The 27,515-nt window shown below is 50.3% G+C and overlaps 2 protein-coding genes across 4 annotated transcripts; one reads left to right on the forward strand and one right to left on the reverse strand.

Annotated features, from left to right (window-relative positions):
• Nucleotides 1-17: 17 nt before the first annotated feature.
• C1H1orf35 (chromosome 1 C1orf35 homolog) lies at nucleotides 18-6,616 on the forward strand. 3 transcript variants are annotated; one of them, XM_063417255.1, is made up of 9 exons: nucleotides 18-84; nucleotides 963-1,096; nucleotides 1,179-1,332; nucleotides 1,423-1,468; nucleotides 1,555-1,637; nucleotides 1,726-1,798; nucleotides 2,098-2,177; nucleotides 2,444-2,602; nucleotides 2,756-6,616. In XM_063417255.1, exons 2-9 carry the CDS (start codon nucleotides 1,003-1,005, stop codon nucleotides 2,997-2,999), a joined length of 933 nt encoding a protein of 310 aa, XP_063273325.1. In that variant the 5' UTR covers nucleotides 18-84; nucleotides 963-1,002; the 3' UTR covers nucleotides 3,000-6,616. The 3 variants fall into 3 exon arrangements, with proteins under 3 accessions (XP_063273325.1, XP_063273318.1, XP_063273333.1); XM_063417248.1 differs by lacking the exon at nucleotides 18-84 and adding an exon at nucleotides 93-347; XM_063417263.1 differs by lacking the exon at nucleotides 18-84 and having other exon boundaries at nucleotides 940-1,096.
• Nucleotides 5,500-18,971, reverse strand: ARF1 (ADP ribosylation factor 1). Its single transcript, XM_063417289.1, has 5 exons — nucleotides 18,814-18,971; nucleotides 9,470-9,649; nucleotides 8,724-8,834; nucleotides 8,042-8,166; nucleotides 5,500-7,114 (listed from the first exon to the last, which is right to left on the reverse strand). The coding sequence occupies exons 2-5, from the start codon at nucleotides 9,615-9,617 to the stop codon at nucleotides 6,953-6,955; spliced, it is 546 nt and encodes a 181-aa protein (XP_063273359.1). The 5' UTR covers nucleotides 9,618-9,649; nucleotides 18,814-18,971; the 3' UTR covers nucleotides 5,500-6,952.
• Nucleotides 18,972-27,515: the final 8,544 nt, after the last annotated feature.

Genomic DNA, 27,515 nt, shown 5'->3' on the forward strand with positions numbered 1-27,515 from the left:
GCGCGGTGGTACCGCCCGTCTCTCCCCCCTCCGGCGGTGCCCGCGGTGGTAGCGGCGGGGCGGGCGCGCGCTCGGCGGCCGGAGGTGCGTGAGGGGCGCGGGGGCGGGTTTGGGATTCGGGATTTGGGATTTCGGGATTTGGGGGCTCCGGGTGTGATCCCCCGGGTCGAGCCCGCCCGGTCCTCGCACTCCCCAACCTGGCGGGGCCCGGGGTGCAGGGAGCCGCCCCGAGCTGCTTTCACGCGCCTTCGGGACGGGCACATTCCCTCCTCAGGCCCTGCAGCGTCCGGGTCCTGCAGCTTCCTCCGGCCCTGACCCCCTTCCCAGACCCTGAAACTTTCCCTCAGGTAATGTCCCAGCCCGGGCCATGCAGCCTCTTCTCGGCTGTATAACCTCCCCTGCAGGCCGTGTAATGCCTCCCCACCAGCCCGCCAGGCCATGATCGCTTCTTCCAGCTCTCATCCCATCCAGGGCCTCCTAGACCCTGAAACCCCAGGCCATGAACCCTCCCCCTTGAAACCCAGAACCCCCATGCGGGCATTAAACCCCTCTATCAACCCCGCAGTCTCCTCTCAGTCCCTTCCCACTTCTAGTCCTGAACTCCCCCCCCACTGAATTCCCCTTGCTCTGCAACCCCTTCCTGGACCCTGTGACTGCCCCACTGCTGCCCTAAGCCCTGCCTGAGGCTCTGAACTCCCCAAGGCCATAAACCCCCTCGGGGCTGCCCTAAGCCCCCTCCTCGCCCAGCAGCCTCCCCCCATGCTGGGACCCTCCCCAAGCCGTGCCTCCCTCCCACCTCCGGGTTATAATCGCCCCTCCCAGCCTGTAACACCCCCACAAAGGCCTTTGGTTACTCCACTGACCTCTGGGGGGCCAGTTTTGCTTCCCTGCACCCTCAGGAGCGCCCCCAGAGCTGCAGGGAGGATCTGAAGCGGGCAAACCCAGGGCTGATCTCCGTGCAGGTCACCAGAATCCCCCCGGATCTGCTGCGGGTGTGGCGCAATGTTCGGCTCCTCCCGTGGCGGGGTCCGGGGGGGCCAGGACCAGTTCAGCTGGGAGGATGTCAAGACGGACAAACAGCGTGAGAATTACCTGGGTAAGGGCTGATCCTGCTCCAGTCCCCTGTGCTGTGGTTTTGGGGTGCGGTGATGCTGAGGGGGGGTCGCTGTTCCCCACAGGGAACTCCCTGATGGCACCGGTGGGGCGGTGGCAGAAGGGCAAGGACCTGACCTGGTATGCCAAGGGCAAGAAGGACACGGCTCCCCAGTTATCCCGGGAGGAAGAGCTGGCTGCAGTCCGCCTGGCCGAGCAGGAGGCCATGATGGCAGCACTGTGAGTCCACACCCCACAAAAACCCCACAAAAACCCCACAAAGCAGGAGCTGTGTGTCCCCATACATACTGCCTCTTCTTGTTTTTATAGGGGCTACAAGACCTTAAAGAGGCAGCCCACGGGCCTCAGCAAAGAGGTAACAGGGGCACCACATGTCCCCTCGGTGTCCCCGTGGCTCAGATTTTGGGGTCACACACAGGACACTGTCCCCCCTCCCCACAGGACCTGGCTGAGGTGTGCAAGAGGGAGGGCGCCGAGCGGGACGAGAAGGACGTGGATCGGGTGGTGGGCTTGGGCAGCTCCAGGTAAGGAGAGGGAAGGGTCCCGTACCAATTCCAGAATGATTTGTTCCATTTTAGTGTTTTTATGCTTTTCTGCGTGGTCTCTCCGCAGTGGCAGCGCTGGCCGGGTGATGCTGTCCAAGGAGGACAAAGAGGCAGCCAAGATGGGGCTCTCGGTCTTCACGGTACGGTGCCAGTCACATTGTCCTGGGAAGGGTCAAAAATGGATGGAAAAAGGCACAAAGCAGCGCCCCACACTTGGAATATTTTATTTAAAAACCCGCCTGGGTATTGTAGCACAGAGACCTGCAGGAGTTTCCTGCGTCCTGGTGGCATGGAGTTCATATGTGGGGCTTTAATTCAGAAGCAGCTCTTAAGGGTATTCTAATTTTTCAAAGTTTAACTTTTAAAGGGAAAAATACCCTTTGTCTTTTAATTGCAAGCTATGGGTTCACTCTGCATTTTTCCCTCTCTCCAACTCTAGCACCATAAAGTCTCCAGCAGCCCTGAGACATCTGTCTCCAAGAAAAAGCAGGAAAAGGAGGAGAAGGTGGAGGAGAAACGGTGAGGATTTTTCCCACTTTGGTGGGAAACCACCAGAAATGCCCTGGCTTTTGTGGGAAGTATTTTACAAAATGTTTCCATGGCTCTGTTTGGCACTGGGCTTGTTTTGCATCTCTCTGAATCACCCCCAAAAGCTTCTGTGGGCTTCTCTTTGGCAAAGGAGGGCTGTGGTGGGATGTGCCTGAGAAAAGGGATGGGGATGAGTGTTGGGAGCCAGAGGGGGTGCACGGTGCAGGGATTCTTATTGCTTGATCTCTTCCCTGCAGACCTGAGAGCAGCAAAAAATCCAAAAAGGAGAAAAAGAAGGAGAAAAAGAACAAGAAAAGGAAGAAACATAAGAAGGAGAAGAAGAAGGACAAGGACAAGCATTCCAAGAAGGATGCAGCCCCATCGTCCTCTGACTCTTCTCCAGATCGGGATAAGAGGTAGCCGGGTTGGGATGGGCCAAACGGGAGGAAGGATCCAGGAGAGCCCCGTGGTCATGGCTGGCACCGGGATGCCCCGTTGGCTTCTCCTGGCTTTCCAAACCCCTTTTTCATCCCCAGAATCACCTTGTCACTGTCCCGCTGTCCCCGCAGGCCCCAGGGCAGGAAGGCGCAGCAGCCCCCGGAGGCTCCGCGGCACGGCAGCCGCCGGCGGCGCGGCTCCGACTCCTCTGCCAGCAGCGGCCGCTCCCGGAGCCCCGCCCGCCGCCGCAGCCGCAGCAGGGACGGCCGCGGCCGCCACCCGTCCCCGCGGAGGAAGGGCAGGAAGAGGAGCCGGTCCCGCTCCCCGCCGGCCCGCGGCGTCCGGCAGCGCCACGACACCGACTCGGAGGACTGAGAGAGGGAGCGTGGGGTTGTTTCAGGGAGATCTTGCAGAGATTTCTATTTTTTAAGGTGATTGAATTCAGAACGCCGCAGCCCCGCGGGTGCCGGGGCGGAGTCTGGCAAAGGGCATTAAGGCCGCGGTGCCGGCAGTCCCTTCCCTGCCCGCCCAGGGGCAGCGCCGGCGGGTGTGGGGGGCAGCAGGGCCTGGCACCCTTCTCCTCACTCCCCAAAATCCATCCAGGCAGGACTGAGCACGGAGGATGCTGTGGGTGGGGGCTGGTGCTGGGGTGGTTCCAGCTGTGGTGCTGAAAATGCTGTGGATACCTCGTGTTCATGTATAGAGACTTTGGAAGAGATGATTGTTATTATTACGGGGTTTTGTCTTCTTTCCCTGCCCTCGAGTGCAGTGGCTGAAGAGTTTCTTTCTTTAAAATCACCCTACGTTCATCAGTTACATGGATGGGAGTTTAAAGCTCATCTAGTTCCAATTGTCAGGGACACCTTTCCCTGGGCCAGGCTGCTCCAAGCCCTGTCCAGCCTGGCCTTGGACACCTAAATAATTACTCAGATTATGGGGAGAAAGGGATTGGACCAGGTGTTTTCCATAGGTTTTTGCCCTGGCCACATGCACCACCCCAGGGAGCAGCAAACTCCATTCCCCCCAGGATTTAAACCCTCAGCACGTGATTATTTATGTTGTTGGCATACTCAAAGGGGAATGTTACACCAATAAATGGAAATATTGATCCAAATGGAAAGGGGGTGTCCCGAGCAGCTCCGGAGCATCGCCGGCTGCGGCGCGGCCGTGCCAAGCACAAGGGCCTCATTTGTGTAATTAATGATGCAATCACTGAAGACAGGCAGGGTTTGTGTGCCTGGGTGGACAAAAGCCCAGTGGGGCCGTGCTCAGGAGCTGACAAAGCCCTTCTGTCCCGAGGTGCTCGGCCCGAGCAGTGGGAGATGCTGCAGGGCTGGCACAGCCCTCGGTGATCCCCACCCCAACGCGATTTTTGGGGTGACAGCCTCCGGCACGAGGGCAGCTCCAGAGCCATCCAGGGATCCCCCTGCACGCCCTGCTGGTGCTCACCAGGCTGAGCTCGGGGTCACCTTCACGGGATTTTGGGGTCCAAATTGTGGCTGGAGCCTGCTGGGAACATCCCAGAGCAGGAGTGTCCCTAATGGGAGCTGGGCAGCAGGCTGAAAATGGAGCTGTGGGAGAGTGGAAACAGCACAGCAAGAAGAGAAAAATGACCACAAATCCTGGTGTCCTGCTCCCTCCCTGAGCTCCCACCTCCCATCTTCACCTCCCAAGCCTTGGGATGGATGCTGGGGCAGGATGATCTGCACCCACAGCTCCTCAGCCAAGGCAGAGGTATTCATCTGCCCAGCACCGTGGCAGGGGCCTGGGCACTGCTGGCCCAGCTCAGTTCAGCTCTCCCGGGCTTTCTCCTGCTCTCCCTCCTTTCTGTTTCACTCTCAAAACCAAGATCTGAGGAAATCAGTTTGAGAAACACGGGAAGCCAAAACTGAGGAGGGTAAAGGAGCCCAGCCCCATCCATGTCCAGCTGCTGCAAAGTTCCTGGGGCACTGGGCAGGATCCTTTGTACTGGGCTTGAGAGCCTGGAACAGAGCACAGGCTGTGCTGCCCAGAGCAGAGGGCAGAGCACAGCTCCCCCAGCTCTGATAACATCACCACATTCCCTGTTTTCCACAGCAGATTCTGTATGCACAGGAGCAGCATCCTAACGCAGCTGGCCCTCCCATTCCCTCCCAGAACAGGAATAAAGAGCTGTCCTGCCCTATTAAGGATGCAAAGATCCTGATACAGAGGTTGAAATTCCAAGGTGGATTTGACTTGCAGGTTTGTGATCCCAGTTTGCCCAGTGTTGTTTACCCTTCACTGCAGCCCCTGTTACCCACCCAGAGTCCCAGTTCCCCACAGGGAATTTGCTCTCTAACCTGCAGGACAGACCTTCCATCCTGCAGCGTTCCAGCCTGGGGAATGAGGAATTGCTGCAGCTCCAGCCAGGGAAATAGCCAGGAGCAGGAGCACGGGGAGAGGCTGCAGCTGACAGGGAAGGCAGGAGATCATCCAGAGGAGGAGCTCTGTCCCAGATCCAGAGGGGACTGCAGAAAGGAAAAATGCAAAACAAAGCACTCAGGAAGGCACAATTCCCATTTTTGCCCCACAAAACTGCTAATTGACAGATCCTGTAATTAACTGGGATCAGCAGGAGGAGCAACCTGTTGGGGAAGGGATGGGGCTGCCCACGAAGCTCAAGCTGTGCTGTTGCCCCAGAGGCAACAAAGTGGCTCCAGCAGAACCTACAAGCATCACTCTCATTGCACCTGCAGGGTTTCAATCAGGAATGATGCATTCCTTGGAAAATACAGGAGATATCATCAAATTTTCATGCAAATCATGATGTGGCAAAACCCTGCCACATCATTGATACATTCCTTGGAAAATACGGGAGATATCCCCTGCACAAAGACGATACAAACCAACACAGTGCAAGTTTCATGAAACTTTTTATTCAACAAGTATTTAATTATGATTCTGCCAAGATGATCAAATGAACAGCAAGGCATAAAAAACATGAAATAGTTAAGAGATTTTATTCTAATAGCTTTAATTACAGTGCTTGTTTGTCGAAATGAAAACTGAAAACAAGTATACAAAACAGTTGATTACTAGTCGTGTATTGAAAGCAATAAAGGTTTCCACAACACTAAATAAACCAGTTCTGATAGTTCCTCGAGTTAAAGTTTAACAGCTCCAGCTTCTTCAGTGTTTATCAAAATACAAAAGAAAAGTAAAGAGGTCTTTTTTTTATTTTTCTGATGGCAAATCTGAACCTTGCAGTATGAGGGATGCCAAGGGTTTTCACACATATACAGATATGGGATTGTTCCAAAATGGGATTGAATACTTGCAGAGTGGAATGACTCTCCAAACTCTCATGCTTTTTTGTTTGTTTGTTTTTTTTTCCCTAGACACTATACATAGATGTTTGGTGTTTTTCATGGCAATTCTTACGTTAAGTACAGTACTTTCTGCCTATAGAGCTTAGGACTAGGACAGGCTGTGCTTCCTGTGGAAAGGTTTTGCCTTCTGGAGTGGTTTACGCACAAGAAAAGTACAAAACACTTCTTGACAAATATGACAGGCTAAAAATGTCGACTGCTGGAAATGATTTGAGTTCAATGGAAACAAGAAATCTCACCTGAACCAAAAGTCAGATGTTTAGCATGAGTCTGCAAAGCTCATCTAAACCAGGCCCAGCAAATCTTGGAACGGTTGTGAACGAAGATGAGCACAGACTACGAGCTACAGAAAGAGCCAGAGATCTACCACTTGTGATCTGTTCGTTAAGCAGATGAAGCTAATTGGGTGTCAGTCATTGCTTCACCCTTTCAAAAGAATCAAGAGTCACCACGTTTGAGCTGGAGCAGCAGAAGCGATGTCAAACGTTTGTGGTTTTTTTAAGTGTTTTTACTTTTCCTTGTCTATTTAAAAAAATACAGAATTCAGGTTAAAAACCAACCACCAAAATGGATCTCACAGATCTCACAACCCAACCAAGATCGAATCCAGCTCTACTGCACAAGGACCACTGGCAACCCTTACGTTATTAACCCACTTAATTCCCTTCCAGGTACTAAACAGTGACTTGATTCTTTACAATAAAAAAGCTGAGTAATATTGCATAGGAGTACCAGAAACTGCCTCATTGGAAACAAAAACTATTTACATTAAATAAGAAACCTAACTGTTTTCAGGCTTGTATTTGCCACATTTACAGCATGATGCAATATATACTGTGACAAAAAAGAAATGAAAACAGCTTCCGGCACTCAATACCACAAAGTAGCACAGTTTGCCACATTAGAGTAAAGCGAAGGGCGAAGAGGAGGAAATAAGAGGGAGGGGTGGAAAAAGAGGGAAGAGGAAGGTTTATGGTTTCATTTCTGGTTTCGGAGCTGATTGGACAACCAGTCCAGTCCTTCATAGAGACCGTCTCCGCTAGTGGCACAGGTTGCCTGGATGTACCAGTTCCTGTGACGAAGAGAATGCAGTCCAAGTTTGTCTGTGATTTCTGCTGCATTCATGGCGTTCGGCAGGTCCTGGGGGAAGCAACAACAGTCATTCCCCACCCTTTCCATCACCAGCTCTAAAGGCATCACAGAAAGTTAAGAGGTCTCAGAACTTCTCTTTCAGAAAACCCCAGTGGATTACTTTGATATTTAAACTATCTCCCCAACACTGACAAAAGCCTCAAAGGTTTAACAACCCAATCTAAAGCAACTTTATAGAGTATTTCATAGGGAAGTGAGACAGCTGATGCCTGGATGCAGTCACTCCCCCAGTGCTGATACTGCTCCCAATTCCCAGTCTGTTTCCACTCAGGAATATCCTTTCTGTGACTGCAGTTATGATTTAAGATCAGCTCTGATCACCCAGTACTACTCTGCTGAGCAGAGCTTCTTCAGAGCCCGCCTTTCCTGCTCCTGGACATGCCCTGGGCACCCTCACCCTTCCCAGCTGAGGCTGTGCCCTCTTTCCATTCCCTGGTCACACCTCAGGCCCTTGACATTTGGGGTTAAGCTGCTTCACAAGCAATGAAAGGAAGAACTCAGCTCACTCTGAGGCTGGGAGAGCCCAGCTCAACACCAGCACATGAAAACTCCAGTGCTCCCAGCAACACCAGCACAGCCCTCAAACACCCTGGGTGAGGAATTCAGGGAGGTTCTGGCATTCCAGCATTCCTCTCTGGAGGAAGTTTGGGCTGTAACTGAGCCATGTCAACCTTAAAAATCAAACTGGTTGTGACTAAACTGAAAATCTCTTAGCCAAGACTGTTTAGAAGGATGCTCCTTTTAGATGAGAATTTAATCCATGGTTTTCTCCCCTCAACATTTCCCTTGAACGGCCATTTACTCTGAGTTTATTTATCACTACACTGAAAATATGAAAATCAAGGTCAAGATCTGGCACTCGCAAGGACGTTGGGAGTTCTCAAGGGTTCTGACAGACACCTTTCTTGGGCATACCTGTTTGTTAGCAAACACTAATAAAACAGCATCTCTGAGCTCATCTTCTGCCAACATTCTCATAAGCTCTTCTCTGGCCTCGTTCACGCGTTCTCTGTCATTGCTGTCAACCACAAAAATCAGACCTAGAAATAAGCAAACAAGAATAAACATAAACTTGAAGTCTCACATCTGAGAGAAAGTCTGTTCTTGCTTAAAGATGGTGAAAACCAGTGTTGGTTTGCATTTGTTTTCCCAGCTTGGGTACTCTTTCTTCATAACCACTTGGCATTTTCCAGGGAGCAGCAGCTCCTGAAATGCTGTGCTGGGACTCAAAGAAAAAGGCACATGAAAAAGGCCCAGCAGTGACAGAAGTGACAAACTCTCAGTTCATGGGGCTGCAGAGCTTGCAGGGAAGACTCTGCTTTGAAGTGAGGGCAGAGCTGTGATGCTGACAGAAGAAAAACAAACTCCTGAACTTGCTGTGAGTCAGAAGGACAAGGAAGACTGGTTTCTGGAATTCCTCCCATCCCTCTTTGAACCTGCAGTGGCTTCAGAGAAGAGCCAGAGCAGCACACAAACACACCCTTTTACAAGAATAAACATTTCCACTCCCCTCCAAGAAACTCGCAGAATTAACTGAGTGAAGACAGTCAACAAACCCTCTGGAGAGCTGGGAGTGAGGTGTGGAGAACACACTCACCTTGTGTGTTCTGGAAGTAGTGGCGCCACAGTGGTCTGATCTTGTCCTGACCGCCCACGTCCCACACTGTGAAGCTGATGTTCTTGTATTCTACTGTTTCCACATTGAAACCTAAAAAAACCAAAAGAGATTGTGGCTCAAATCTCACTTAAACGTACCTGGCCTCCTGTATTTAGCAAGGCACACTCAGACTGTCATTAAAAAAATTCACTTAAAGTTGGGATTACTTTAAAGCAGCAGAATCCTGTGCTGAAGCTCTTGAAGCAGACAAACAGGGGTTGTCCTGCTCCCATCATCACCCCAAAGAACAAATCTAATTGCTACCTGAAAAGCTACAAAAACAAACTAAAAAAAAAACCCCAAAAAACCAACCAAAAAAAAATCCAACAAAAAAAACCCCCACACCCAACCTCCCCTGGGTTTTAAGAACTGCAAACCTCAAAACCTTCCAATTAAAAAAAAAAATAAAGAACGTGAACCCTCTGCTACTCAGTGTGATTGAGGTGATGCCACAGCAGCCTGGGAGACAAACTGAATTTCTGTGGCCCACAAAGGCTCATCCCACAAGAGACTGATGAGAGGGATGGAGTGAGAAAAGAGTCCCAATCTCCTCCCATGGCAGAACATTTGGCTGTGCCACCTTCACACCACGGCTTTAGCAAGCGTTTGTTCTGACAGACAAGTCACTTCAATCAGCTGAGACCCAAACCTCCAAGCCATCAGTTAGAGAAACAGAAAACTCTTACCTATAGTAGGAATAGTAGTTACTATTTCACCAAGTTTAAGTTTGTACAAAATAGTTGTCTTTCCTGCAGCATCCAGGCCAACCATTAGAATACGCATTTCTTTTTTGCCAAAAAGGCCTTTGAAGAGGTTAGCAAAAATATTTCCCATGGTTGAGATATGTTCTCACTGGCCAGTGAAGTCTGAAGGAAAAAAGATGAGAGTATCACTCAGGAGTTACTGACAGTTGTGTTCTGAGCACGACACAAAAACCACAAAAAAACCAAAGTAGGAGATAATGTGAATTATTTATAGACACCCCAGCCACCACTGAACATTTCCCCCCACTGAAGCAACACGAAAATGAACAGATGTACCAAAACTCAGTGCTCATTAAATGACTTAGCTTTAAGTGCTTGAAATGCTGCAAATATTCTTTCAAAGATTTTAGCATTAATTGCTGTTCTTGAACTTTAGCTTGTAAAATTCACACAGCTGACCACTTCAGGTATTTGCTCCCCATTGTTACAGGATCATATATCTGCAGAAGTTTCACCATTAAACTAACTCTTCCCAACTGCCCTGCAGATAACAAGTTTTTGCTTAGCACAGCAATAGCTGGTCCTTCTTTTGGGAAGGAAACTCTGAACACAGCTTGGATTTTCTCCTACTCAGAACAGTTTCCTTCCTCTCCATCCCCGAGGAAATGGGCAGTGAACAGCACATAAACACAGAGCAGTTGCTTTCATTAGCAGAGGAGGGAGACCTTCTGTAGGAAACAAATCCACATTTAATCAAACTTAACTACGGAGAATTAACAGCCACATTAAACGAGCCGGTTCAGAGATGAGCACTTCCTTCACAGCCAACACTCCTGCCTGGGTGATTAAAGTGATTAACTCAATGTCAGCAGGAGCTTCCTGTTTAGGACCTGCAGAAGCTGCTCCTGCACTGCAGCCTCAGACACTTCCCTGTGCCCTTGGGACCTGACCCATCCCAACCTCCCCCCTTTCCAAACTCTCTCCTGCAGTTTACAGCAGGGTTTGAACCCCTGGGAGAACTCTTGCTCTGCTCATACAAGGCAGGAGAAGCAGCCTGGAGGCTTCACAGGCACCTTACAGGGTGACAGGGACAATTCACACCCTGCCTGCTGCTGGCTCTAAAAGATCTCAGATGTCAGTTTAAAAGAGATAGAGGCCAACTGAAAATTCAAGTTTCAGACGAGATGCACAAACAGCCAATACATTCAAAGCATGAGTTTCCTGTAAGCCAAATCAAATTTAAAGCACAACATGAAGTTTGAGTCATCTCTGGAAATATTCTGTATTTCACAATGATTGCACTTGAAGCAAAACTCTCCCTAGAAAGAGACTTCACAGAATATCTAATTAAGAACATTAAAGCAAGATTTGGATTGAAAAGCACACCACAACACATAAACCCTTTCCCACTCTGTTCAGTGATGTCCCAGTCATGTCTGAAGCCTTCCTTCCTCACTCTGCACCGGGAAAGGGCTGAGCAGTCCTGTCCTTTCAGGAAGCTTTGCTGGGTACAATTTCTAACCCAAAAGTTAAACTCGGTAACATTAACCACGTCACGTGTCTGAGCCCTGCAGCTCACAGGGAAGTTCAGAGTCCGCTCCAGTGCTCCTGGAGGATGTCAATCCCCAAACACCAACTTGCTGAAGCAACTCGAGTCAAAGATTCATTCATTTCATGTGGCTAAAGCTTTAAAACTGAACTCCCCTACAAACCAGACTGGGCAGCCTGGGATTAAAACCAAAGGCCAGGTTTAAAAGTTCTATTATCCCACCATTTCCTTTTGTGTTTCTGCAGCATGACCATGGATATTCCCTGCCACTGGAATATATGAAGGCTGTATAAACAGGAAGGTTAATTAGGAAGCAGAGAACACAGTTTTGCTGCAGTCCCCATTTCTCCACAGCAAGAAATCTCCCATCCCTGCCCACAGCAGGGCTCTCACCGGGCCGGAGGGCAGGGAGGCTGTAAAGCTCTCCTTTGTCTGCCTGCTCATGCCACCTCTATCTCCTGCTTCATCTGGAAAGCAGCAGCCACGGCTGAACCGTGACCTTTCATCAAAGGCACTGCAAGAACTTTTGAAGCAGGAGAACCTCAGAAGCCTGCACAAAGACTGCCTTTCTTTGGTTTGCACACATTTCAAAGCGTAATAGGTTATCAAATGCTTGGACTGATCACAGTCATTAGGTAAAAGAGCAAAATCCTATCATTTACATCCACGGCATCTTTCCACACACAGGGGAGTCGCAGGCTGCTGAACAAGTTGCTTGTACTTGGCACTGACAGCACTGAATCCCGTTAGATCCTTGTTTTCCTGGCAGCTATTTCCAGGTCAAGCCTGCCCTTCACCATTGAAGCTGCTTTTATAGCACCCATCCTCCCTATTTTTACTTTCTGTGAAGAGGTTAAGATCCATTTAAGCACTTGCTTTCCATTTCCCTCTTGTTCTCTTCCACATCCCTCCTATCCGAACCGATTCTGTAACTTTATTTGGTACTTCAGGGTAGGTGGCATTACTAAAAGTCACATTTATTTTTATAATGGCAGCACAGTATACTTTACAGCCCACTCCTGCAAGAAAAGTGTGTTTACAAGTTGACTAAAAAGTAGCTGAATCCTTGCTGTCTAAAAGGAAAAAAAAAAAAGGAGAAATCCATCTGCAGAGCTCCCACAAACTGTTTTGGTTCTCATCGGGGTTTTGTTGGATGGGGCTGGGGCAGGGTCCCTGTGCTCCCCGTGGGTGGGACAATCCCTGACCGGGAGTTCCTCACATCCACCTCTCCCCACAGGGAAGGATCTCATGGTTTGTGCTCCACACTCCTCTCCCTGCACTGCCCCATGGGCCCGAGCTGCTCCCCAGCCCCGGCTGTGTTAATACAGCTCAGCTGAGGGGTCACGGGACTGAGCTGCAATCCCCAGCCCGGCCCATTCCTGCACCACCAGAGCGGGCACAGTTTGAAAAGGCTTCCATTTCCTCGTATATTAAGTTAAGCAAAAACCCCTGTTATTTTTCAGGTATTTAACAGGGGTTATTTTTCAATAACCCCTGTTATTTCACCCCTTGAAATGTATATCCTGACTCACCAATATCTGAAGTTTAACTTCCTCCCTCCCCTCCACCTAAATGTTGTCAGTAATTGCTACTCCAATCGTTTTAGGAGCACAGGTTGGATAAAATTCCTGAAAACATAAAAGACTACGGCTTGTGAGCTGCTTGTAGTGCTTGAGCACACCTTCAAAAGAGGGATCCATCAGGCTAAGTGGGAAGATTTGAGTATGAAAGGGAACGATTTGAATAAACAGCACAGACTATTTTCACAGAGCTCAGTGTGTATTTTCCCTCAGCGCAACTCCAGCTCCTGGAATGGGCGGCTCGGCACCCCTGACCAGAGCCAGATCAGCCCAGCACGAAGGTGTCTGTCTGTCTGTCCTGCCCATGGGAGCCCTGGAGCACTTTTTTAACTCGCTGCACTCCACCTGGGCAGCGCTGAGAACCCGTCAGGCAGGTCCGGCCGAGGCGCAATGAGCCATTGGGAAACAGCAGCGCTGTTCCAGGGGGAAGCTGCAGTTTCGTTTCATGAAACAAAAGCATTTTCAGCTGCCTGGTTTCTAGTAAGGGATACATTCAGATAAGCCATTAGGAGAACAGGCAGCCTTTTGCAGAGAGGCTCGGAGTGAGGAGTTAAAAATGAATGAGTGTGTGCAATGGCAGAGCCCGGTGGTTGTTACAGTGATACGGCCCACGAGGAAGAGCAGAATCTGCTTTTATTAATTGTAGGTGGTTGGAATAAGAGCTCTGAGGAATATCTCAAGGCCAAAGAGCACTGAACACTTAATCATCCTGCAGCATTTTATATTCAAACGCACATTAATGCATTTGAACGTCATTTCATTCTGGCTGCTTGTCATGAGCAGCCCAATCTGCTGCTTGGCCTCCAAACTCCTTGGGTGAGCCTGGTTAGCAGCCCCAGAAGGGTGAGCAGAGAGCACAACACACTTCGAAATTCCCACAGAACCTCAGTTTTACACCTCTGGAAAAGTTCTTTTTGAAGAGATTAAACTTCCCTGAGACAGGAACTGTGTTTAATTTAGGTTTTCACCATTTCTTTAAACATACCAGGGACAAAATGAGAGGCCAAGGCTGAGGATGCCGTAATGCACGTTTAGTCAAACTATACTGCAATACAGAAATACATTTATTTCACTTCTGTGGATCAGCATTTACCATATAAGGCTCCCAGAGTAAAAAAATAAGCTCCAAACTTTACAAGTGTTACAATCAAGCTTGCTGGGCCTGTCATTTTGGCAATCTGAAAATCCCAGCAGCCATGAATATGGCAGGGAGTTGGAACCAGAGGAGCTTTAAGGCCCCTTCCAACCCAAACCATTCGAGGATTTTATGGCTCTGTGATAAGATCAGTCAAGGAAAGTTCAAGCCTCTGTCCCTCCCCTGCACAGCAGCCTGGGATGGAGGTACAGAGGGCATTTGTTGTGTCCCTGGGATGTTCCTATCCTGTTTTAAAAGCCACAATCAGACAAAACATTAAAGCACAGGTAAAACCCCCAAGAGCTGCAGGTTTACCAAAAAGCTGCTTCCTGCACCTGGTTCCATTTGTTTGGCAAGTAAAAGTGGCCTGTTTACAAAGGCAATGGATTCACTACCGAAATTCCATCTCCATTTAAAGGAAAATCTGCCTGACATTGGCCTAAGCTTTAACTCCATGTCTAAAGCAATTAGAAAACCCCCAAATCCATAATTCATAACCTGGTATTCACATACTGGTTCTATCAGTCTCAGGGGAACAAAAGTGGATCAATTTGCTATTTACTAGAAATATTGATTTGAAATTCAGCCAGTTATCACTAGTTGGCCTGGACCATTCTTTCTCATTTATAGCATTCTAAAATGTTTTAAATTAAATTATCAAGATAAGCAAATATTCACACAAGAGATCACCAAACCAATGTGCAAATAAGAGGTGAGAAAGCATTTTTTAAAAAACCCATGCAGCTCCAACAGCTGTTACTGGTGTAACATGCAAGAACAACTGGCAAATAATTGAAAGTGCAAATCTAACCCGACAGTTTGTTCTTAACAATACAGAGTGTGATTTAAAGGAGAGTGTGAGAAGAGAAAGAGATCCAACAAGAATAGAACACTGCTAAAATTCAGCATTAATCCACAGCCCCAGTGTTTCACACCCCCACTCAGCAGGGAACAGTACTGATGTGTTCTCTTGAACTTGAAATAATTTCTTTACAGATTAAAGTGTTCTGTTACAGCAAATTTTGGAAACACCTCTTTATATATAGCCAGGGTGGCCCAATACACTATTCCAGGGCAGTTCATTCAACTATTTTTAGAAACTGTTTACTGGCCTTCCACATCTGCTAACCTGAGAGATGACAATTTATCAACCCAAATCCTTCAACTTTGGAGCTTTAACACTGAAATTCAGCTCAGGTCATTTTGATTTGAGTTCCTTTGGAGCATATCAATATCAGGATTGGCATGGATTACATGTGAAATGTAGGAGCAGCCCAGAAGCAGGCCAGGCCCTTTGTTCACCAGGTGATTCATTGTCCTGCACAACAGCTCTGTGAAAAGGCCATGGCAACAACATCTTCCAGAGCTCTTCATTAATATTAACTCTTAATTCCTTTATCATTTTAGCCATTAGAACCAGGAGTGTTAACTGTGTGGAGATCTACACTGACCACTGCAACCACTCAGTGCTTCTGCCAAGCTTGGGAGGGAAGGATCAGAACATGTTTTTTTGAGGGTAGTAGCACTGAAATCAAAGTTTAAGGTATATAACTGTGCTGGCATCTAGGAATGTTGATGGCAATAGGAACTGCTGGATTTGGCCACCAAAGGCTTGCAGGGCTCAACTCAAAAGGGTCCAAAAGCCCTGTGCATGTCCAAGGCAGCTGGAGGACAAGCCAAGCACAGGGGAGATGCCAGGTGAAAGGAAATCTCCCTGTTAAATCACTTTGTTAAACCCCAGGAGGTTTGAACACCCCACTGTCTGCACACCTTACCCAGACAGGACATTTCCCACAGGCTGGAATGGTCTCTTGAGAGCACTGGGCTTGAAGCGGCAGAAAACAGAAAATAGTTTCACTTACAAGATCAAAACAAGGACAAAAGAGGGAAAAATTTCCTTTGGGGTCATGCCTATGAGAACAGCTCACTCCTAAAATAATGGTCAGAATAAAAAGAGTCAGTATCAAAGACAGTGGGTTGCTTGACTTGATACTCAAATCCCAAATCAGAATTACTCCCTCATTTTCACCTTCAAGCAGGGAAAGCAAAACTGCTGCTGTTTCACAACAAAACCTCCAACTATTTCAAAGATTTATACACTACCATAACTGGAGAGCACACAAACCAACCCTGAGGAGAAATAAGGAGAAATAAGTATCTGGTCTGAAAAATATCTTGTTTAAAGCATAGATGGGTGAAAAGCACCGAGGGAGCTGCATCCAGGCCCTCCCTGCTCAGGAAATCCTGTGCTGGCAATAATGCAGCTGTGAACCCCAAGAATGGCCTCTGCTTTTCTGCTCACCAGTTCAGCACTGGGTACACTGGTGTGGGAACTGGTGGGTACAAAGAATTTCTTTCCAGATAAGCGGTGCACAGCTGAGGTGTTTTTTTGGTTTTGAGGCTGAATTGTTCCCGAGTTCAAAATCTTCAATTTTAAGCCAAATATCCTGTTATTCATTCCCAGGAACTGGGCACTAAGTCAACATTTACACTCCTGGTAGAAATGACAACAACTCACACGACAGCTCCATCCAGCAGTGAAATTGGCTTTTGGTTTGGGGGAAATGTCAAGGCAGAGCCTCGGAGTTGTGAGGTACCAGAGCAGTGGTGAACAAGAGCTGTGTTAGACACGAGTTTTACCAGAACTGAAACATCAGCAGAAGCTCCACCACAGCCCCTCAGACGTTTGCGTGTGTTAAAAATAAGGAATAAAATCGGATACTCGCAAGCAGAAAGAAAAAAATGCTGAATTACACAGAAAAAACAGCTGCTGTAGTAGGAAGCTGATTCTGAACTTCTTCACTCATCAGTTAAAGAAAGGGAAAATGGCTGAGGATGGGACCAGCTCTAACACAAGCTCTGGAGCATTCCAGGAGCAGAACTTCCAAGAGATTCCTAAAAAAAGAAGCAGAACTGTTCCTTTTCAGATAAAGTTAGCTCATGTTCACCAAATTTACCCACTGTAAAACAAGCTGGATGCTTGGGAAGGCTGTTGAAATCCGTAAGAATTCCTGCTTGAAAGCCACCTTTGAAAGAAAGGTTGTTTTAGCAATAAAAGCCTCTGGGATGTGTAAAGGTGGTTCTTTAAACTCCACCACTGCCATTTCAGCTGGAACCCTGGGTTTTGAGCTTTTCCCTCTTCCACCAACTCATGTTATCAACGGCTTAGCTGATAATTATCTGTATAAATGCTCGAAGCAGGGGGAGCACAGCGCACTTTGGTGAATTCCCAGGAGCAGAATCCAGCCCCTACTCCCACACACGCTTGGTTTGCCTTGAAAAGCTGTGCCTGGTCCTCCCCCCACTTGGTCAGCATGACTAACGCTCACAGGGAGCTCGGTGCACAGCTCCTGCCAGGCCCTTCCACATTCCAGCTATTTCACAACCTAGGAAATGGTCGGAGAAACCCATCCGAGCTCCTCAGACCATTTACACCGGAGGGGTTTGACTTTTCACAGGATTTACATCACAAACGCGAAGCTGCTCTGAGGGGAGGGCTCCAGCTCTGCTTTAATTTAATTTTAATTCCTGATGCTCCACCACGGGAAGCACCAACAAACTTGGCAAAGCCGTGGAGTTTTGAGTGGTGGAGGTTCAATCGAGGTGAGTTTCCTCGCCCTTTCACCCAATGCAATTATTCCCGGAGGGAAAGCAGCCCAACAGGGCTCTCCAGCACTGCTACAATATTTGTAGCAGGGAGATCAGTGGCATCAAACCAACCCCAAAAACCTCCCTTTCAGAGAATCCCTTTATCCATAAGATTGTACTCCTGTTTTATTCCATTATAAACTCCATGAATAAAAGCAAAATAGCAATCCTCCACTTCAGCCACACTTCCTTTTTTTTTTTTTTTTTTTATTCCTCCAGAAGTGCTCCAAATCAGCAGCAAAAATAGCAATAAAGATATTGCTGAATGACCTTGGAAAAATCCACTTTGCCTCGGTTTCTCCGCCTGGAAAATAAGGTTAATGGAATACCCTGCAAAGGGGTGCTGCGAGCCTCGCAAGACAAAGCTCCAAGTATTAAACAAATACCTGGAATTTTATTTATTGACAAAGCTACAATTTCAACACCAGACCTCTGGTCACGACTCTAATCAACCTGTGGAATTTGCTTTGGCAGGAGCAGAGCGGCAAAGCCACAAGGTCAATGTCAAACACGACAACATTTGGGGCAGTTTTCTGCCCCGGCAGAGTTTTGGTCTGCTGAGGCAGAGCAGGGCTATCACTTCATCACCCCGAGGTTTATCAGCCCCGGGGTATCACGTTCACCTCTCACAGAGACAGGATGGAGTATTTTCAGACAGAATATAATATCCTCCCACCGGGAGCCGCTCCTCCAAGGAAAGCTGATCTCCCACGCCACCAAACCCAAGGCGATGGACGGCAAACAAGAGTTGTTTGCTCCTGGATAAAGCTCAACTCCTCAGCCCAGCGAAAAATACCAACTCAGCAGCCAAGGGCTTACGGAGAAACAACCTCTGCCCCACGAGGCTCATCCTGGCCTCGCTTCCCCCACCAGACGAGGGTTTTCGGGGGGAGAGGAGAAGGAGGAAATGCCTCTCCTTCCTCGGAGCCGTCCACGGGCGGGGCAGAGGCCGGAATGAGCGAGTTTGGGGAAGGGAGGACAAACCCATCCCGTCTAATCCCATCGCTAGAGGGAGCGGAGAGGGGCCTTGTGCAGCTGCTGGCGAGCTGGAGCGATTCCCCTTTCCCACCGCTGCCTATCCCACCCCATCCCATCCACAGCAGGGAAGAGAAAGGCCCGACCGCCCCCCCCCGCCAGTCCGCCCCACAGACGAAGGATGGGGCAGCGCCGCTCCCGGAGGCCTCTGGTTCTGCGGGGGAAAAGGAATGAGTAAGGATAAGATGGAGCGAGAAGGAATTAAAAGGAATGAGAAAGAAAGAGGAGGGAAAGAACAGCCCGGCCCCGCTTCCTCAGCGCCCGCCGCCGCCTCCCCTTAGCGCCAAGGCCGCGGGATGCGGGCGGGCGCGCGGCGCGGCGGGCCGGGTGGGGAAAAAAGGCTCGAAAGGAAGGGAGAAGAAGGTGTCGGCAAACCCACCGGCGTCGTCGGGAGGCGCGGGCCGTGGGTCTGGCTGCGTTCGGAGGGTCCCGCTCGGAGCCCGCTCGCCCCGGCCGCGATCCGCCCTGGAGCACAAGATGGCGGCGCGATGCGGCCACGTCAGTGCCCGCCCCGCGCGAGGCACCACGGGGAAGCGAGGAGGGAGCGGGGGGCGTGGCCTGCGCCTGGGGGGCGTGGCCATGCCCGGCTGCCGCAGGGCCGGGACGCGCGGGGGCGTGGCGTAGAGACGCAGTGGGCGTGGCCACAGTGTGAGTGACAGCTGGATGAGGACGGGGGCGTGGCCTGGAGGGAGAGGGTGTGGGGCGTGGGAGGGCTCGGGGGCGTGGCCTGTGGGGTTGGCCCCGCCCACTCGTCAGCGCCGCGCGCGCGGGGCCGCGATCCCTCGGGATTGCGGGAATGGAATGGGATGGGATGGAATGGGAATAGAATGGGAATAGAATGGGATAGAATGGGAATGGAGCTCTGGGGCACCGTGCCTGCCCTTCCTGCACAGCTCCCCTTTTCACTGCACCGTGCCCTCCCCTTCCCTGCATCGCTCCCCCTTTGCCCGCATCATTCCCTGCACCATTCCCTCCTCTTCTTTGCACCAATCCTCCCCTCTTCCCTGCGCTGTTTCCCCCGTTTCCTTCATCGTTCCCTCTTTCCCTGCATCATTCCCCTTACTCTACACCATTCCTCTTTTCCTGCATCATTCCTCTTTCCCTGCACCGTTCCTTCGTCTCTCTACCAATCCTTCCCCTCTTCCTGCACCATTCCCCCTTTTCCTGCACCATTCCCAAAGCAGCCAGCGATCCGCTCTGAGCTCTCACACCCTGGCTGCTGCTCCAGCCTCTCCGTGCCTCAGTTTCCCCATACAAGGAAAAAATCCTTTTTTTTTTTTTTTACATAAGCAATTATTTTTTTCATTATTTAAACTAGCGTTAACTCGTTTTACCTTACGCAGGACAGAGGGAACAGGTCAGCACAGCAGTATCTCCACGTGGAAAGAGAATCATTCACATGGTTCCAAAGCTCAAGAGGCCAGTGTAGAAACAACTGTGGGCAATAAACTTGGGCTTATCTCCTTTCTGTTTTGGGTTAACTTTGAGATAAATCGAGGTCATGTGCTGTCCCAGGCTAAATACTAAACACTTCCTTTGTTAAAGACAGGACGAGAAGTTTTGAAACACAGCAGGAAGCCACCAAAACTGCTTATTTCCAGATTTCCCCCTGATGCTCATAGGCAATGAATACCTCGAAGACCTCCATCCCCTGTCAAAAGGAGCTGAAATCACCCAGCATTACTCAGAGAAGGCAGACAGGCAGATGGGCGTGAGCCCAAAAGCTTCTTTTCCTAAAAAAATTGGGTCACACGCAAGAGAGATGGCAGCAACGGGGCTGAGCAGTGCCAGGAGGGAGCCTGGGCAGAAGGCAAGATCAGCCCTGTGCTTCTTCCAGGCAGGCACCACCCCCTTGCAGAGCAGGTATAAATTAGCATTATTATTTTGCTTAAGAAAGCGCCTAAATTGCATTAAATCTCTCCAGCCGGTCACTCAGCAGCAGCAGCACTGATGGGCTAAGAAAGTGATGGCACAAACACGCTGAGAAATCAAATTAATCCTGTTTTTCTGTGCTGTGGAAGATGACCTGGCTGAAATGGGGGGTTTTAGGAGAGGAAAACTGTTCCAGGGGACAGATTGTTGCCCTCCTCGATGCCCAGGCATGGACAGCTACCACTGGGATCACAGATGTCCCTGTCCCTTCAGCCCTGCCTTTGTGACCTGTTTGGGACACAGCAGCCTCCAGGAGCTTCAAGAGACACCGAGCTGAACCAAAAACACCAAGTGAGATTTAAGGAGAATAAGGAGACTTTGCACTTGCCCAGGGCTTCTGGGCAGTATTTCCCTGTGTCCTTGCTGGATATTTCGGGTGAGCCCTGGGGCAGGAGCTGAGCTGGGAGGCTCTGTGTGTGCGTGATAGGAGGAAGCTGCTTCCAGTCCAACAGCAAAACCAAAATTAATGAAATTCTCCCCAAATCCCCTCCTGGCCGCAGCTGAGCTGAGCAGCCCTTGTGTCACAGCCCTGTCTCCCTGCCCAGGCGGTGAACCAGATCAGGGCTGCTCTGAGTTAAAAATAACCTTTCTCTCCCTCTCTCTCTCTCTCTCTCTATTTTTTTTCCTTTATTTTTAACCCAGAACAGCTCCTCATTTTAACTCCCTCAGGGGAGCAGATGCTCAACCCCAGCCCCCCATGGGGGTGAAAATCCAGGTGGCAGCGGTGCAGAGCCAGTCAGAGGAGGTTATTTCATTATTATGCTCTGTGACACATCACGGTGAGGGCTGATTTCATCATTATCACCCTGTGGAGACCCGGGTGGACGCCGAGCTCGAGGTCCATCTGATTCACTCCCGAGGCTGCTGTGCTGCAGCTGGAACCCTTTGCCCCATGACTCACGGCATTCGTGGAAGGAAGAAAAAGAGGCTTCAGTTTCTTTTTCAGCTGAGGGAGCAGCATTCCCTTGCTTTCTCCATCCTTATAAAAACCCAAGTGGGAGAAGGACAAAACAGAAAGGGATCCCTCAGGGCAGCTCTGCTCATTTTCTGGGCGCTCCCAGGGTTCCAGAAAACCCCTTTTGCTTTTCCTGGATGGCCCCTTTGGAGCTGGAGAGTTTTCCTCCCCACTGGGAGCCTCTGATGACAAATCTGCAGCTGAACTACACCCTGTTCTCGCTGCCCTTTCAGGAAAAAAAAAAAAAAAAAAAAAAAAAAAAAAAAGTGTTTGTGCAAGGCGATTTCTGAGGTTATAAAAATATCACCCAGAACCATAAAGCGCTTCTCAAGCCGTGCTTTTCCCTCTGCATCTGCCCCCAGGGAAAAATACCACAGGCTGGATTTGGTCTTGCTTCAGGGTCCCCCAAAATAATCTTTTCCCTCCCGTGTGACAGCAAATTGTCTTTATTGAGAAGAGTCTTGATGAGAATGTTTGGTATAATGGGGTGGTGGAGAGCCCTGAGCAGGTGGCAGCGATGTCCAACAGTTAAATCCCTGCTGGTGGTGATGGAAATGTAATTTTGGGGTGTTTTGGGGTGGACACCCATCCTAAAATGGTGGAAGGGGCTGAAGGACACCAGGGCTCATCCCTGCTCCGTTCTCTGCTGCCCTGGAGCTCCTGGTTGCTGTCAGGGTGAGGATTTCTCACCTCTGAGTCTCTCACCTTGAGGTGAGAATTGCAATTACTCACAGGAGCTGAGAAATTACACCACCCTCCACCCCTCCAGCGATTTGCTATGTTGCCTACCAAAAATAACGATGATTCCTGGGATTTGTGGTCCCCGGGGTCACCTCTAGATGGGCTTGGGCTGTTGAAAAGATGACAGATCTAATGTTGCTGCTCATATTTCTCCATCCTGGAAGAAAAAGGAAGGTGGAAAGAGGAGAAAAGCAAGAAAAACTCTACACAGCTGCCTGGAGAAGCAGAAAAATCAGAATATTTGCAGCCAGAGCTGCAAATTTTGCTGTGGTTTCTCCTCTCAGAGCTGATTTAGGTGGCAGAAGGATCCACTCAGCTGGAGCACCTTTGAGAGCCCTTTAGCTGTGGCACTGAGAGCTGGAGAGAAAGGGAGCAGATCAGCTCTGCCATCCCAACACCGACTCCCCAGGGATGGTGGAAAAATTGCCTCAGCTCTCTCCACCTCTTTTTTTTTTCCCTCCTTCATTTGGAAGCAGCTGCACTTCATGACTCAGTGGCATGCAGGGTACCTGGCAGTGAGGAGATGTTTGACCTGATTGCTGACACCTCGGTTTGGGGGAATGCCCTGTTTGGGCAGCCTTGGTGATGCCTTTTGGTACCCAAGGAGGGTGGCTGGGGCAGGAAAAGTTGATTTTTGTGCTGTTATAGAATCACAGAATGGGTTGGGTTTGAAGGGATTTCAAGTATTCCCCGTTCCACCCCCTGCCCCACCCCTGCAGGGACACCTTACACCATCCCAGGCTGCTCCAAGCCCTGTCCAACCTGGCCTTGGACACTTCCAGGGATCCAGGGGCAGCCACAGCTTCTGTGGGAAGTCTCTTCCAGGGCCTCCCCACCCTCAGGTGTCAGTGGAGATGGAGAGGAGGGATTCCCCCATCCTGCTCCAGACATCACCTCCAGCAGGCTCCATCACCAGGGAAATGACCACACTCAGCTGGTGGGATCACCCTGGGAGGACAGGCACGGATTGGCCCTGTCTCCCACATCATTTTAACCCCAAGCTCTTCATTTACTCAGTATTTAGGTTGGAAAATGTACTCTGGCTGGATGTTCTGCCTGAAAAACACCCTGTGACCTGTTCAGCCTCTGCTGTAATTTGAACATCAGTGGTCAAGGAGCACTTCAGATGCAGAGGGGTCACCATCAGCCAGAACCACAGCTGGCAGCGTTTGGGGCATCTGCAGCTGTAGAAACACAGCCCTGAGCACCCATTTGCTTTTTGGACAGCCAGACCTCAGCTCAAAGGGGATGATGAGCTGAATTCACCACTGTGGGGAGATGCTGAGGTGAATTGCAGCAGGTCTTGAACGTTCCAAGCTTGTGTTTCAGGAGTTGGTGCCTTGGGAAGGCTGAGCTGGAGCAGAGACTGGGCAGAGCTGGAGAATAAAGAAGAGATTTATTCAAAGCCCTTGAAGGACACACCTTGGGCAGCACAAGAGCCTGGCCAGGGCTGCACCCAAGGGGGGCCCAAAATGGGCCCCAAATGGACAAACGCTGCCCAGGCCTCCCCCTTGGATCAGTTTGGGTCCATTGGCACTTTGGGGTTGGATTGTCCAATGCCAGCTGCAGGTGATGCAGTCCCATCCTTCTTGTTTTCTCCTGCAGCCACCGCTGGTTGTGCTCTGGGGCCTGAGAACTTGTGCCAGCTGTCCTTGGTGTGCAGCAGGAGAAGGATTTGTTTTGTGTGGCTGCTGTGTGCAGAGAGCTGAGTGAGCCTGGTGTGAGCTCAGGGGCTGGGATACAGGGAAGGGAAAACTGAAGGTACCAGAGTGAGGAGCAGTGTCCGTGTTTGAGCCCAGGGCTGGGGAGTTGTGCAGATCACGGCTGATGTTTGGTGCCATAAATGGTTGGTGTCTCCCTCCACCTTCTCCAGTTTTGGGTTTTTAGTGTTTTAATGTTGGAGGTAACGTGGCAGTGCAGCTCCCTCAGGTATCCTGATCCGTGGGGCTCAGGTCCACGTGGGGTGGGGGGATGGACAGCCACCACTGTCCCCTGTCTTTGGGCATCCCCAAAGGACACCAGCCACTCCTCAAGGTCATCATGGCAGGGCCATGGGATTACCTGGAAGGATTTGATGGGATCAGGTCCTTAGGGATATCCTGGGATCCCCAAAGCTGGTGCACAAGGATGTTTGCTGGAACCCTGGAGCTGCTGTGGGGTTTAGAAATGCCCTCAGCTGGGGACCCACCAGAACGTCCCACAGCCTCTCCCATCTGGTGGCTGTGGGCTGGAGGCAGTGGGTTGCTCGATTTATGATCCTGTAGGGTGTGCTGAGTTTGCCTGGTCTCTGGGATGGGCAGTGCAGCAATTCCAGAGTAAATTCCCTGGTCTGGTCCTACCCCCAGCCCATCACACACTGCTGGAGCTGTTTTCCAGAGGGGAGAATCTCTCTGAGTGTAAAGATGTGGGAGCATTTGAACAAAAGGTGGGAGCATTCAAACATCCCACTTGGAGAGCTGTGTGCAGTTTCACAGAGCTCCCTCAGGGAAAGCTCTCTGACCACCACCAGGCCATCAAGCTGCTGTGTGGGATTTCTCGTGGCATGAATCCTCCTGCTTTTAATGACCGCTGACAGAAAACCTGGATTTTTAAAGCTCAGCTGAAATATTTCCCCTCCATCAGCAGAGCGCTCTGAAACCCCAAAGCAAAGCTGCCGCCTCAGAAACTCTTAATGTTGTGTCCTGTCACTCAGGATGCTTTTCCAGCCAGGATTCCTGGTAAAAAAAAAATGAGAAAGGCTCCTCCTTTCCCTATGAAGTCGCTTGGCTGGGGAGCTCTGGAAGAAAATATCACAGAAGGGGGAGCAAAGTGATTGCCTGGGTGGGAACGAAATCTCGCCTGCCCTCCATCATCAAAACCTCATTAAGCTGTGCAGCCACTAATTGATAAGCCCAAACCTGACAAGGAGGAGACGTTGGCCACCCTGGGACCTGCCAATCACTGTCACAGCCATGCCAGGCCCCGGGTGAACTCTGACCGGCGGCGAGAATGACGGCGATTGTTCCGCCAGGGAGGGGAGAGATGGGGACCAGCCTGATTATAACATCAATGTCAGGTCACAGCCCCCGCTGGACACCTGCCTGATGGAGAGAGGAACGAAACAAAACACTCAGAGGGCAGTGACTGGGGTCCAGCTTCTGTTTGCAGGCTGGGAAAATGTCACCTTGAAGGGCTTTGTCGAGGCGGCGTCGCTTCGCGGGGAGCCCGAGGATGCACACGCTGCAGGAGGGAGGGATGGCAGCATCAAGGGTTGGTTTGCAGGGCTGAAGGAGCTGGGGAGGCTGAGGGAATTGGTGGAAGGGGCATCGAGAAGGGTTTGGGGGTAGGAGAAAGGTGTGGTGCAGACAGGAGGTCAAAAAGTGGTGGGTGTCTAACTTACAGCAGGACAGGGTCATTTAATCTCGTTTTGTATCTCTGTGAGCAGCCCCCTGACAAGTTCATCCCCTGTGAATTGTAGAAAAATGGAATGGTTTGGGTTGGAAGGGACATTTAAAGAACATTTAGTCCAGTTCTGCAGTGGGCAGGGGCTCCTTCAACCAGACCAGGCTGCTCAGAGCCCTGCCCAACATGATCCTGAGCGTTCCCAGGGCTGGGGCATCTCCATCCTCCTTTTACAGATCTCTGTGCCAGGAGAAGAAACAGAATGTCCAGAGGGATGAGAGGGGCCTGGGCTGACTCCTTGCCCTTATGCAGAGCTCAGGTGAGATCTGAGGGGTCTCAGAGCTGCCCCCAGGAGCAGAGATCCCTCTCTCTGTTCTGAAGTTCCTGCTCCTTCCCACAAACACGGAGCTGAGGACATTTTTCCCTTCTTTCCCTGGGCAAAGGACCTGCCTGGGTGGCAGGGGCGTGGTGGGCTCACTCAGCAGCCTCCAGCACCTGCTTGGAGCTCAGCAGATTTTGCTCCTGGGCTGGACCAGGAGGTTTTTGTCGGACCAAAGGTAAATCTGCTGAAGTCAAAGGCAAATTCAGGTGTGAAATAACCCAGGCTCGTGGCTTGCATGGTGCACTAGTGCCTGGGCACCCTCCCATTTACTGCAGGTGAGGGTGGAATCTGCCAGTGTTGAAAGTTCAGAGAGATCCATCAGAATTCCCAGGAGGAAAAAGCCCTCAAGGACTGGCTCTGAGCAGCCCTGGGAGGGATCTGCCGTGGGCTGGCCGTGACATTTATCAATAGCTCCATGTGACTCCTACAAACATCACAAATGAGGACCTTGGGAGGTCTCTGTAGCTCAGGAATCACCTGCCAGGACTTCTCCTTGCCCAAAACCACAGGGCAGAGGGCAAGGACTTGATCCTCAGCAAGGACAAGGGAAAACCTTGTGGTCGAGATCCTGGGGTGTCTTTTTTCTCCCACCTCAGGGAAGCAGGATAAAAACTAAAATCCATCCCCTGGGTTTCTGCCATCCCTTGGAAAAACACTCATTTTCTTTATATTTTCAGGGCTTGTGCCACACTCATCTCTAAGGAAACAGCTGGGATTTATCCTCGAGCAATAGATTGCAATTAACATTTCAGCCTGTGCCCATGATGCAGCTACAAAGGCAATATAATGAATCAGGTTTTTAATGATGACCTCACCCTGGTGGGAGCTGGGCACACACCAGAAATGCTATCACTGATTCCAGAGCTGCCAAAACAGCTCCACCTTGCCCTGATCCAGGCTCTGAGGAGCACGTGCTGCTCACTAATTGAAGTGGATGTGACAATAAACTTCTCTCTGCAGCCAAAACAGAGGCTGGTTCCCTGTTTTATTCTGTGGGGGTGGATGTGAGCTCACCACGGGGTCAGGTGCTGGTGAAGTGGGATGGAGAGGCTGGAGGGGACCAACCCCTCTTCCCATCAGTGTGTGAGAGGCAGGCATGGGAAAATGGGGAATAAATGGAGATTTGAGACCCTGAATGGGAGAGCAGCTCTCCCTAGGGAACTGGGGGTTTTAACCTGGAGAAAAGGAGACTCAGGGGTGACCTCATCACTCTCACAGCTCCCTGAAAGGTGCCTGTGCTCAGGTGGGGTTGGGCTCTTTCTCCAGGCAGCACTGACAGAAGGAGAGGACTCAGTCCAAAGCTGCACCAGAGGAAATATAGGTTAGATATTAGGGAAAAGCCTTTTACAGAAAGAGAAATAAAGGACTGGAATGGCCCTGCCTGGGGAGGTGGTGGAGTCACCATCCCTGGGTGTGTTTAAACAAAGACTGGATGTGGCACTAGTGCCGTGGATTAGTTGAGGTGTTGGGGCTGGATTGGACTCGATGACCTTGGAGGTCTCTTCCTGGTGATTCTGTGACTCTGTGAATTCTGTAATCCACTGGCAGCCAGGACCTGAAGCCACGGATTTCTGGAGGAGTGAAACCTGTCATTAGAAGCAGGTAAAGCAAACACAATTTCCAGGTGGATCCTGTGGATCCTGGGCTTGGCCCTTGGGCATGGTGTGAGGGTGGTGGGGACGTGGCTGTG

Source organism: Prinia subflava, chromosome 1 (genome assembly GCF_021018805.1).
Source record: "Prinia subflava isolate CZ2003 ecotype Zambia chromosome 1, Cam_Psub_1.2, whole genome shotgun sequence".
NCBI classification, from domain to species: domain Eukaryota; kingdom Metazoa; phylum Chordata; class Aves; order Passeriformes; family Cisticolidae; genus Prinia; species Prinia subflava.

Excerpts from the sequence above, each read along its gene's own strand:
- C1H1orf35 (XM_063417255.1), top strand. The coding sequence starts at position 1,003 with ATGTTCGGCTCCTCCCGTGGCGGGGTCCGGGGGGGCCAGGACCAGTTC. Across the intron at positions 2,178-2,443 it reads GAGAAGGTGGAGGAGAAACG|ACCTGAGAGCAGCAAAAAAT; the intron begins GTGAGGATTTTT and ends TCTTCCCTGCAG. Across the intron at positions 2,603-2,755 it reads TCTCCAGATCGGGATAAGAG|GCCCCAGGGCAGGAAGGCGC; the intron begins GTAGCCGGGTTG and ends CTGTCCCCGCAG.
- ARF1 (XM_063417289.1), bottom strand. The coding sequence starts at position 9,617 with ATGGGAAATATTTTTGCTAACCTCTTCAAAGGCCTTTTTGGCAAAAAA. Across the intron at positions 8,835-9,469 it reads AACTACTATTCCTACTATAG|GTTTCAATGTGGAAACAGTA; the intron begins GTAAGAGTTTTC and ends TGGTTTTTTTAG. Across the intron at positions 8,167-8,723 it reads CTACTTCCAGAACACACAAG|GTCTGATTTTTGTGGTTGAC; the intron begins GTGAGTGTGTTC and ends GCTTATTTCTAG.